We start from the raw sequence: 12599 nt of genomic DNA on the forward strand, positions 1-12599 counted from the left end.
CCCCCTCCTGGCAAACATCTTATAAAACTATACAAACTCTTTTGTTTTGGTTCAAAATAAAACTTTTTCACATTTTGCATCGTCATTTATATCTTTGCTATTTGTGTTTTTGGTGAAACAGCATTTCTGTCCTCCTGTTACTTCATCCAGTTACAGCAATATGACCATTATGTTCTCATTTCGCTCTTATATTAGTTTATTTGCCTGTTTATATCTATGGAATTTGATAATAACTCATATTCAATTATGTTTAATGGTTTATTCTCACTCTTGAATGATAAGGAAAGAGGATGTCGCACCTTGTTATAAATTCAGTGTGAAGAGTTTAGTGACATCTAGTGGTGAAGTTACATGTTGCAGCTGTTCTTTTTGTTTTGGGTGTATTTCTGTCCTCATGTTACTACATCCAGTTACAGCAATATGATAAGTATTTTTCTCATTTCGCTCTTTTATTAGTTTATTTGACAGTTTATATTCATGGAATATGATAATAACTCATGTTTAATTATATTTCACACTTCACCACTTTATGTCACTAAATTCTACACACTGCAACTTTAATGGTTTTACCTTGTTAAAGGTTCAGTGTGTACAATCTAGGGACATCTAGTGGTGAAGTTATATGTTGCAGCTGAATACCCCTCACCTCACCCTCCCCTTCCAAACATGAATGAGAACCTGTGGCAACCTTCAGTTGTCATAAAAACTCAAAAGGTGTTTAGTTTGTCCAGTTTGGGCTACTGTAAAAAACATGGTGGCCTCCGTAGAAGGACCCACTACCTGTAAATATAAAGTATATATATATATATATATATATATGGGCTATACAAATAAGATTTGATTTATTCATTCACATGTTTTTCATGACCTACCTGGTTTGTTTTTTACAGCAGAACATTCTTATTTGCACCAGCCCTGGTGTTCCTTATAATAACAACCACAACACAATTCTAAAGTCTCAGTATTCATTCTTAATCAAATTTCATTGTTAATCATTATAAATAATTATCATTAGTTTCTATTTACACTTGCTTCTCCAACTGGAAATGTCGAAATGTCATCTAGGAACAAAGGCGTGTACTTGCTGCTGCTCTAGAGTCATCACAGCATGAAATAAGTTAATGTAAAACCTAAAAACAAATGCCAAAATAAACTCAATATTATGGGAGATAAAAATCCTAGGTTTTATTAAAAATATTCATATTAACTCTGTATAAAAGTCTAATGAGATTTAAGAAGAGAAAACATTAAAAAACAGCCACTTTGATTGAAAGACAGGAGGAAAGAGAGACTGAAACAAAGCAGCTTCTGTCTTCAGCTCGTTGTTTGTTTGTGTCCCGGTGTTCTCAGCTACCCTGGACTATACTGGCCTCTTGTGGCCGTTTGTGGGTATTACAATCACAAACAGGCAGCAGTGTATTATGTATTTACACTTCACCAAAATAAATGGTTTTAATAATAATCATTATTATTATTATTATAATAATAATGATTATTATTATGATTACTTTTATGATGATACACTTTTATTCCCATAAGAGAGCAATTGTCAAATAATTGTGAGATGAATATAGAACATGGAAATATTCAAAATAAATCTATTAATCAAATGTTATTTTAACTAAACTATGATTTAAATTAAAGATACATCCAGTTCCATGAAAAAAATGGACGTTTGCTTATAAGTTTTCTCAGCTGGTGTCAACAGTCACCAGATATATAACCACTTTATATAACATTTTAGACGTAGCATCTTAATTGTCCCTGTAATTATCGTGTTTTATTTTGGTTTTAACACGAACTGTTTCCTGTCTCATCTCAACTTTCCCTGTTTAACTTAAAGCAGCTATACCTGTGCGCTCCGGTGCGCGCGGCAGCAGGAGCCACTTGTTGCGCACACCCCTCTGACTTTAAACTACAGCTGCTGAGAAGTTCCAGCTCCTGACCAGTTGAATTAAAAACTGGCTCTGACATGGTCCTTTGCTCCTGGAAAAGACAAAACTTGAATTAGTTTCCGTCTGCGAAGTTACCTGGTGTGGAAACCTGCCAGGGTGTCTGCCATTTTTAACAATTTACGCTCTTATGTCATCATGAATCCACGTGCTGTGCCACAGTAAGTTGTTCTTTACGCGAGAGGAGAAAGGAGATTGGAGCACAGCAGGTGAAGAAGAACACAGGTGAGCATCAAATATATGTTTTACTGTCCTGTACACTTTCTTTCAACTTTGTTTAAATGGGTAATAAGTAGTTTAAAGTTGTCTCTTTGTATTTGTGTGTAAGGGGATGAAGAAGTGTTTATTAAATAGCCTCAATGTGTTTGGGGATATTTTCAGGTTCACTGCATCTTTGGAAACACGATGGCTCCACACCCTGTCACCCAGGTCATCATTGACTTCACTGCGGGAGCATTAGGTGAGTTAGACCATGAATTCTGACTAATTTCATCATAAATCATGATATTCTGCATAATTTCATTGAAGTTAGAATATCACACATGTGTATAATTAACTTTTTTTTTTATTCCCATTGTTGCTCAAACTACAGAAACAACTTTATTAATGGTTCCTCATTAAAAAGGCTTAATTGCTTAATTTCTTCATATTTAATATAATGATACATGTTATTGTAGTACTGAGACACTGTTTAGATCATGTATACTAAAGATTTTACCTTTTAATTATGTAATGATGGCCTGTAGTGACCTCCCTGTAACATTTAAGGGTAAGAGGAAAATTTAGATTTTGGCTTCGATCAGGGAGAAGACATGAGGTCAGCAGGAAGCCACATAAGTAGATTGAGATCTTTTTTATTATTGTAGAGCATTGTACAGTTAATGTGTTCATGTCCATCATGTAACAGACTGTGAGTGCAGTAAAGTTGTGGAAACTTATGTGCGTCTCCCTCATCTCCATCGTGACGTTTCCTCAGGTGGGACAGCGTGCGTGTTCAGCGGTCAAGCATTTGACACCACCAAGGTGAAGATGCAGACGTTCCCCACCATGTACCGCGGCTTCTTCCACTGCTTCACGTCCACCTACAGACAGGTGGGGGTCCGGGGCCTCTACAAAGGCACGACCCCAGCCCTCATTGCCAACATCAGTGAGAACGCTGTGCTGTTCTTGAGTTACGGCCTCTGCCAGGACGCCGTCCGCTTCGTGTTTGGTATCGACAAATGCAAGAAGCTCAGGTTTGACACTGATTTTATTAGATTTTATGATGATGAGCTGATGAATTATCAGTCAAACAAGAGATAAGAGCAGGCTCTGATTGGTTATCATTGCCGTGGTGAATTGGCGTTACAATGGGAAACAGGTCTGTAATTACTGTCAGCGGGTCTATGGGCGTCGTTGCAACATCCTACTGTTTATAGGTTAGTGTAGATGCAACCTGCCTGTGAAGAAAAACCTGGGAAACCAGAATGACACTCACTAGGGCACATACCTCCGAGACAGGATAGTTTACATTTCACTGTAAAACCAGGCAGACCAAAAATAAATCCTGCAATGTTAAGTACGGTGAGAAAAATAGTCCTTGACCTTAAACCAGATCTGCACCAAAAATGTAATGGATTCTTTCCTGGAACCTTCTCCATCACGTGCAAATTAGTTCAGTACTTTTTGCGGACAAATAACAAACCAACATAGGGAAACATAACCTCCTCTGCAAGGGTAAATGACTCAAGTGAATTCTGAAAAGACAAATTACCATTTCTTTTAAAAGTAGGTGTTGTTCTCATTCCAATTTAACTGTCTGGTGTATAAGAGTAAATGTTGGGAAAGATTTCAGTGAATTAATGGAACCGAAAGTAGAAAAGTACGTCTCTGGAATCATACTGTGGAGGAGTCACGTTGCCAGGTCATGAGGAAACAAAGTAAAAGAGACAATAGAAGAAAATGTCGTCATCCGTACAATCTGATGTGAGGTGAACAATAAAAATGTGTTTCTAATGGGATTTCTTTTGGCGGAGAAAATACACAAACATTTTACTTAAAAGTAAAAGTACAAATAAACAGACAAAAAAATGCCACATGACTTTTCTACTTGAGTAAAAGCAACTACTTATTTAAAGTACTAAAAGTAAAAGTATTTGTCGAGTGTAGCTTGTGCACAGGTCAACTACTTCATTGTGGCTGAGGCTCGGCCTAAACTGCTTTGATTGTTTACTTCACTGACTGAACTCCCCCTCGTTGCCCACCAGTGATCTACAGATGGCAGCTGCAGGGTCTTTATCCTCCATCTTCTCCTCCTTGGCACAGTGCCCCCCCGAGCTGGTCAAGTGTCGCCTGCAGGCCATGCACGAAATGGAGGCGTCTGGAAGGATCGCAGGCGGACAGAAGAGGTCGGCAGGTCAAACACACAGAGATTGAGCAGAACTTGTCCAGCTTCGGTTGATATGCTTTTTGACTGTGTCGTGGTTTGTGTGTGTGACTTCAGCACCGTGTGGACGGTAATGAAAACCGTCATGAGGAACAACGGCCCCCTGGGTTTCTACCAGGGACTGAGTTCCACCTACGTCAGGGAGATACCAGGTTACTTCTGTTTCTTCGGGGCGTATGAACTCTGCCGCTCTACGTTTGCGCGACACATGGGCACAGAGAAGGACGGAATCGGTATGGTTATAAGATTTTCCTTTTATATATCAGGAGGCATTTTTTTCAGGTTACATTGTGAAAGACATTCTTGTGATCTGGTCCCATGCAGGAGTTCTTCCAATCATGTTCAGCGGTGGCTTTGCGGGAGCTTGTCTTTGGTTGGTGGTTTTTCCCATCGACTGCGTGAAGTCCAGGATCCAGGTGCACTCACTAGCTGGGAGGCAACAGGGCTTCAGGAAAACCTTCCTGGGTGTCGTACGCACCGAAGGTAAAATGGGATTATCAATTCTATGATTGAAATGTAACTTTACCCCTAAGTTTGGCTGATGTGCCTCTCCCTGGACATTCTTTCATAATGCAGGGCTACCTACCACCCCCACCCCTCCTTTGATTAGAGGGTGTTAACGTTTTCATATGCGACGATATAGAGATGTCCTAAATTGTTGATTGTTTAAAGAAGTTCTTGGTATAATGAGCCATGTTCAACCCGTAAATGTAGATTTTTTTATAAACCTGTGAAGTTAAAATCATTATTAATGTATTTCATTAAAGAACAGACATATACTTTAGTTTACAGCTTTAAAACACATTTAAGTGCAGCATCTATTTAAATACACTTAGATATGTGTGGATCACATTTTAGCAGCTTCTCCAACGCCTCTGAAGTTTCTAAATCTAGACCCTATGTGATAACAGCTTTATATCACATGACCGTATAATCATAGTGCGATGGACAGCACGTGTATAATTTGGCTCTTTGTAAACGACCGTGGTGCAGTCGAGAACAATGCTTTGGCTCTCTTCTCATGAATTAGCCTCCGGGGCAACGGCCATTATTTGTGGGGTTCCATTGTAGATATACAGGCCAAGACTCTGTCTTCCATTCGCCGTTCACAGTTAGAGTCCGATGAGTTTCCTTTATCACACAAGTCAAATCTTTAGGATACCCTTTAAGGGCCAGATGACATTTTAGTTCATCTCTATTAACAGATATCTGAATATGAATCCATCCAGATGAATTATAAAGCTGATGCATTTCTGTAAAATGTGTTCCACCTCCACATGGACCTTTCTCCTGCGGGGAACCAAAGCCTGTTCAAACGTGATTAGTCAAACTACAAATAGAAACCACAAGAAAATGCTTATTCACATGCAGAATCTGTTTATGGAGATTAGTCGTCTGCTAAACCTGTAGGTTCGGTGGTTCGATGCCCGGCTCCTCCAGTCTTCATGGTGAAGTGTCCTCGGGCAAGATACTGAATCACTGAAGTTCCAGCTGTGTGTGATAGAAAAAGCAGTGTGTATATATCTATCTGCACGTTTGCATCTGTTTGGCACATTTACAGCCCCATGCTGCACCACCTGCACCACCTGCTGGTATAATGATGACAGTGTGTGTGTCTTTAAGTATATTAATTGTTCTGGGTTTGATGCCAAATTAAAGAGTTACAGTAAACCTAAGGATGTAATGCAAATAATGAAGAGCCGTAAAACTTCCCCCGAGAGGCGCAGTAAAAGAGCAGAAGTCTTTAAACTTTGCAGACGTGTAAACCGCTGCTGATTTGTCGACGCATCTTGGCACTAATTGGCCCGAGCTGTGGGAATGACTCATCTGTGGGGAACGACCTGTTTGACTCTCTCTTGTCCCCACAGGGTTCCTGGCTCTGTACTCGGGCCTGACTCCCACCATGATACGCACCTTCCCTGCCAACGGAGCCCTCTTCCTGGCTTATGAGTGGAGTCGCAGGTTTATGATGGAGACCGTGGGCGCCTGATGTTTCGTCCTTTATAGTAGTTTTTTAAAATGACATTATCGTGTCTTTTTTAATGATGTAAAATGATGCATGTATTTGCGTTTTCAGTGGAGCTGTATCTGAAATAAAGTTTTAATCATTCACATCTCACCATAATTCTTTATATGGAGTATATCTGTGAACAAGTTACTGCATGATTGATGATGCCTCGAACAAACGTTTTGCAAGTCAAGTCATAAAAAGAGAGGAGAACATCAGCCGGTTCGACCTGTCCCGGTAAACAGCCTCACTCTGCTTAATAAACCTCATTGTATAATTTTATTTTATTTGCAGTGCAGATCCCAGTTGTTTCTGCTGCAGTAAACCCAACAAACTCATCTTTACTTTAGCAGGTTCTGAAGTTCCCTGTTCTAGAAAGGATCCTGTTCACACTAAAGTGAAGTGAAGTTTAGTGTTTAGTCTCACAGCAGAAACGAGGATAATTCTGCTAAAATGGACTGGATTTGTTTCATGAGATGCCAAAGTGTCACTAAGTTCTGCTCTGACTTTATCACTTCCCCAGATTGCATTGATATAATAGAGATTATATGCATGTAACGGCAGTGATCCTGATGCAAAGCTGCAGAGGCGTTGACGAGCATTCATTTTTTAGGAGCTTAGTTTCAAGTCTTTAAGTAGTTTATTCAAATCAGCATTTATTAAACCTCCCTGCTCCGTCCATCTCAAAACACTGTGAAATCTTCAACATAAGTAAACATAAGGTGCCTAAAGATAATGTTATGATTTGGCGCTATTCAAATAAGTTATATAATGATTAATTTACTTAGAAAGTCTGAAGGGGATTCTGGTAAATAATATATATCAGAATAAAGCAAAGAGTAAAATGAAAAATGGAATTAAAACTTCCTGTTCCTGAGGCATTAAATCCTTAAAACAAGAAAAACATCTGGGTATTATTGGCCGTCTATTGGAGTTTGACATTAGCATGAACCACTTGTAAAGGTAAAATGAAAAAGAAAAGCAATGGGAAAGTAAATTGTCATTCTTTAATAACACGAATACTTAAAAAAATTAATTTGAAGGCGTTATTGTAATTAAGTACATCACATCATCGAATATAAAACCAATTGTGCCCAAAAGCCTGAGTACACACAGACTCATGAATTTAAAACAATTTCAGATTCCTCATTTTAAAACTCAAGTCTATTGCTGGAGCATTTTTAAAAAGGGAAGCGAGAATTCATGTGCCAATCATGATGTGAGCTTCCTGTCATGTGACCACGCATCAAGTCACAGTTGATTAAAGGGACCTTACTGAAAAATGATGGTTCTAATGCCTCTGTAGTATCAGGCTGTTTTACATGACTAATTACTGTATGTATTCATATTAATAGTCACATCTCATTTCTTTATTTCATCCCTTCTTTCCATCTGTGTGTTTTGCCCTCATGCGTTTGTTTTTTTTACTTCCATACAATATATTTTTTAATAAATCTTACAGTGACACCTTGTTTCCACGTCTCTATACATTTTAAATGTATGGAAACTTACATGAGCGTGTAATGTAACACAGCTCCTGGTTCCCTCAGCACCTCTCGTGTTTCCCGACATGGAAGCCTCCCATTGTTTATTCATTAGCTGCCCTCAGCAGGTGTCAGACTCCTGGACGTGAGTGTAAGAGCATAATAAAGCACAAGAGCTGAACTGTGAGCGCTCCAATACAAGACACACATACGAGGCTGGTTATGGGCTTGTGTTACCCGATGGCACCCAATCAGATGAGTCCATGAGGCACACACAACGAGTGAGGGTGAGTTTATGTGTGTGTGTCTCCCGGGTAGAGACGGGTAAACAAGAGCAGCTCTGGCTCAGTCGCTCCATCACACTGACAACACACTCACTAATGATCTCAACAACGTCCAGCACGGCAGAGATGGTCACACAAGGCAAACTTCAGATCAACGCTGTGGAGGATATAGAAGGTAAGAACATCTTCTTATGAACTTTTTAAAAAGTGAATCTTACACTTGAGGGGGAACATGCTGAGGATGATAAACGTTGTTAACGGGCCCTGAGGTGAGCTGGAACTCCGGGAATGTCCAGTAATCACAAATATTACAGAATATTCTATATTGTAACATTATTATTATTATTATTATTATTATTATTATTATTATTATTATTATTATTATTATTATTATTATTATCAGCAAACATACAGAGCTACAAATACATGGTGTAAACAGGAATCATGAAAATACAAACAACTAAATAATTGAAACGAAAAAAATAAATTAAATAAATATAGCATTTAATAAATATTTTATACTTATTAATGTTTGTATTGAGCGAATTGGCAATTTACAATACAATACAATAAATATTCTATAATTTATTTTTCAATTCCATATTGCCTTCAGGATTTGACAGAGTTGTATTGTATTGCACATTGACAGCAGCTTCACCCACTGACTGTTTGGAGTCCTGGAACAAAACTGCTGCATTATTCATGACGCATTACAATGAATGGATTCCATTATTCCCCACATTGACAAATCATATCCAAGAAAAAGCAAAACACACTTCCAGCAGTTTATGAACCTGATTCAGATTTATTATTATGTCACAAATGTGGATACCAAACATTTATTTTTCTGGTTGTGAGCTCACTGAGGAGAAGTTTTATCAAGAAAATTCAACGTCTTTTTTGATCTACAGTATGTAACTGTGAATGTGAATGTAAAACAAGTATCATTGGATTTGAGTCTATAGACGTTTAGTTTTCTCTGTAGGTGATTTCTGAGGATGCTGTCAATAGTTCAGCATCTTTACGTAACACCACGTGACTCTGGTGACTGTGGAGCAGTGTGACTTCCCTCAGAGATTAATTAAACATGTGGATCCACCACCTCGCGTTGAATGTTTTGTGTCACCTTCAGTAAAAGGTGCCGTCCCACTGGACCGTATTACTGTTCCATTGTGTAACTCTGAAATAACTCTCATGTGTGGAAGATATGCAAAGTGCCGTGTGTCTCTGTACTCGAGGTTTTTAACGTGTTTTCTGTTCCCTCTGCAGATAAAAGCTCAGGGAGACTGGGATGTTTCGGTTGGTTGTTGGTCATCGTATCCATGCTCTTTGTAGCCGTCACCTTCCCGCTCACATTATTTATGTGTGTTAAGGTAAAGTATTCTCCTTGATGTATTAACTACAAATCCTTAAAGGTCCAGTGTGTTAGATTTAGGTGAAAGGAGCGGGTCCTCTCTACGGAGGCCGCCATGTTTTTTACAGAAGTCCAGACTGGACAAACTAAACAACTTTTGAGTTTTTATGACAACTGAAGATAGCCACAGGTTCTCCTCCTTTGGAAGGTCAGGGGTATTCAGCTGCAACGTGCAACTTCACCACTAGATGTCACTAAATTCTACACACTGAAACTTTAATTATGTATAATGCCAATGATTCAATGAAACATGCACTGCAGCTGAACTCTGAGAGGAACCACAGTCACATTTAAACTACACTGAGTTGATTATCATATTACACAGGTCTAACATTTACAGTAACACATTTGCATTTAGTTCACTTATGTGGCTGATTTGCGCTGATTTGTTATTGTGGTGTGTGTGTTGATTGTGTGACTGGTTGTGTTTCTAACGACCAGATAGTGAAGGAGTATGAGCGAGCCGTCATTTTTAGACTCGGCCGGATCACAGACAGGAAACCTAAAGGGCCAGGTTCGTCATTTCATCTCTTACAAATGTGCATTTACACATCTACAATCTTTCTCAGGGTTTTTTTTTTTGTAGTTGCTAATACTCTCTTGATGCCTATGTGATAATGATTATGTTATTTGATCCCATCAAGCACTGAGCACAGACAGAGCATGTTGACAAAGCCAAACACAAAGAAAGTGTTTGTCCTGAGACAGTGATTATTTCCTGATTCTGGGAAAGTGTGAACGACACTAATACCTGTGTTTCTCTCCAGGACTTTTCTTTGTTCTGCCCTGCACTGATAACTTTGTGAAAGTCGACCTGAGAACCGTGTCCTTTGACATCCCTCCACAAGAGGTAAGTTTGATTTTATTCATCACGTCATATGTGTGAAAATGAATTTGTGTCTCTCACGTATCGTAGCTTGTCCACAGTTCCTGTCATTAATAAGAAAAGTCTGTAATTTTCCATTACAAGCATCATAACTGCTCTTCTGTTTTTCTCCTTGTTCAGATCTTGACCAAAGACTCAGTGACAGTGTCTGTGGACGGCGTTGTGTACTTCAGAATAAACTGTCCAATCTCATCTGTGGCCAATGTGTTCAACGCACACTCGTCCACACGCCTGCTCGCACAAACCACCCTGAGGAACGCGCTCGGCACCAAAAACCTCGCCGAGCTGTTGGCCGACAGAGAGGGCATCTCTCTCAGCATGCAGGTGAGGAGGAACTGTGAGGTCATTGTTTATAAAGAGCTGGAGGACAAGTGAGCATGTGAGAAATTTATGGTTTTTAAGGAAATAGTTTGGTCAAAATTTAGTTTTTTACTTTGTGGAGGCGACAAAACTGAAAATCGTAACCCTGCATTCAAACAGGTTCAGTGAGTTGTGCTTGTGTATCTGTGCAAACACACTGCAGGAGGTTTTAAAGTCCAATATTTACCTGACCGGCCTCCGTACTTTCTATACAATTACTTGTTTGCCATTTGAACACGAGCAATTAGGAGAAGAAAGCGTTTTTGGGAAAGGGAAATAAATATTTGGCAAATCCGCACAAAGACAAACTTGCTGTCGTTTGTCGTGAACACCTGAATAGATAAGAGACACTGAACTCTGACTGTGCAGAAACGGGTCATTTAACAGCTGCGTTAGGTGTTTGTTCAGTCACTATAGCTGCAGGACAACACGCTGACACTGACGTATGATTCTCTTATAGTTAGGAGTAGTTATGGCAACCATGTTAGCAAATTGTAGCCTCGTTACTCTATTCTTAACCAACTAAAGAATGTATGAGGCTATATTCATTCTAATTTTATCAATTTTTTGGGTCTAAACCAACTGACAAAATATTTGGATGTTTAATTTTTTGGTAACTGAGTCTATTTTTTGTTCCCGGTACCCTGGGTTTATCGGAGATTGTTTCCACAAACGCAGCACAAAAACCAGATCGAGCCTAATAAACGACTACGAGGCTCCGCAGAGCTAACAACGGTTTCCTGACTGTATTATTTGTAATTTAATAAAACGTCCTCTGCAGGAATCTCTGGATGAAGCCACTGATCGGTGGGGGATTAAGGTGGAGCGAGTGGAGATCAAGGACGTGAAGTTGCCTCAGCAGCTGCAGAGGGCCATGGCTGCAGAGGCCGAGGCCACCCGGGAGGCCAGGGCGAAGGTGAAGAGGGGGCGACGCAAGATTTCAGTTTGATTTCCCTCCTTCGAATTGTGAAAAACTATCAAAGCAGAGAGTAGAACTGATGTTCTGTGTTTCAGATCATCGCTGCAGAGGGAGAGATGAAGGCCTCCAGGGCCCTGAAGGAAGCCGCTCTGGTGATCTCCGAGGCTCCGTCCGCCCTCCAGCTGAGATACCTGCAGACGCTCAACTCCATCGCAGCAGAGAAGAACTCCACCATCATCTTCCCTCTGCCCATGGACATGATTCAGTGTTTCATGCCGAAGAAGTGATGAATGTCACTGCCAGCGAGTCCTATAAGAGCCGCATTACTTCTTATACTGTTATGATGTTATTAGAGTTCTTAAGAGAACACAGCTGAAGTCTGCACTTCATCGTTGTTTCTTATAGATTTTCTTTTTCTATTTTTACTAAGAAATAAAAGAGCTATGTATCATAATTATGTTTTATATCCACTACAAATCTCACTTTTGCACACTTGTTTTCTTATTGTGGTTTAATACTTAAATACAAAGTGCAACATATACAGTGTAGATGTTAGTGTCTCATCACTGACAACAATATTTTCACCAGCTAAGCTACAGGTGCAGTTCTGGAGGAGGACGAATAAATAAATAAATAAATAAATAAATAAATAAATATATGAAATGCACAAGAAATGTACAAAAAAAATAAAATCAGATGAAATGCACAACAACCTTATAAAGACATGCTTTCTTAAAAACTCATTCAGAGCGTTTCTGAAATACTGAATACAATCTTTACAACAGAAGTCCTGTAAACAATCAACAGAAGTACCGACATCCGCACGTACAGTACACGGGATGTAAACTGTAAACAAAAACCTCTCGT

General features: G+C 39.4%; 2 protein-coding genes across 2 annotated transcripts; both read left to right on the plus strand.

Moving 5' to 3' along the window:
• Nucleotides 1-1772: 1772 nt before the first annotated feature.
• On the plus strand, nt 1773-6563 carry slc25a15a (solute carrier family 25 member 15a). The gene is made up of 7 exons (XM_034604448.1): nt 1773-2177; nt 2334-2412; nt 2929-3187; nt 4199-4339; nt 4435-4610; nt 4702-4860; nt 6246-6563. The coding sequence occupies exons 2-7, from the start codon at nt 2358-2360 to the stop codon at nt 6365-6367; spliced, it is 912 nt and encodes a 303-aa protein (XP_034460339.1). The 5' UTR covers nt 1773-2177; nt 2334-2357; the 3' UTR covers nt 6368-6563.
• Nucleotides 6564-8102: 1539 nt separating this feature from the next.
• On the plus strand, nt 8103-12410 carry stoml3a (stomatin (EPB72)-like 3a). Its single transcript, XM_034604447.1, has 7 exons — nt 8103-8328; nt 9423-9526; nt 10009-10081; nt 10335-10417; nt 10574-10777; nt 11595-11729; nt 11828-12410. Exons 1-7 carry the CDS (start codon nt 8133-8135, stop codon nt 12017-12019), a joined length of 987 nt encoding a protein of 328 aa, XP_034460338.1. The 5' UTR covers nt 8103-8132; the 3' UTR covers nt 12020-12410.
• Nucleotides 12411-12599: the final 189 nt, after the last annotated feature.

This window comes from Hippoglossus hippoglossus, chromosome 13 (assembly GCF_009819705.1).
Source record: "Hippoglossus hippoglossus isolate fHipHip1 chromosome 13, fHipHip1.pri, whole genome shotgun sequence".
Lineage (NCBI taxonomy): Eukaryota > Metazoa > Chordata > Actinopteri > Pleuronectiformes > Pleuronectidae > Hippoglossus > Hippoglossus hippoglossus.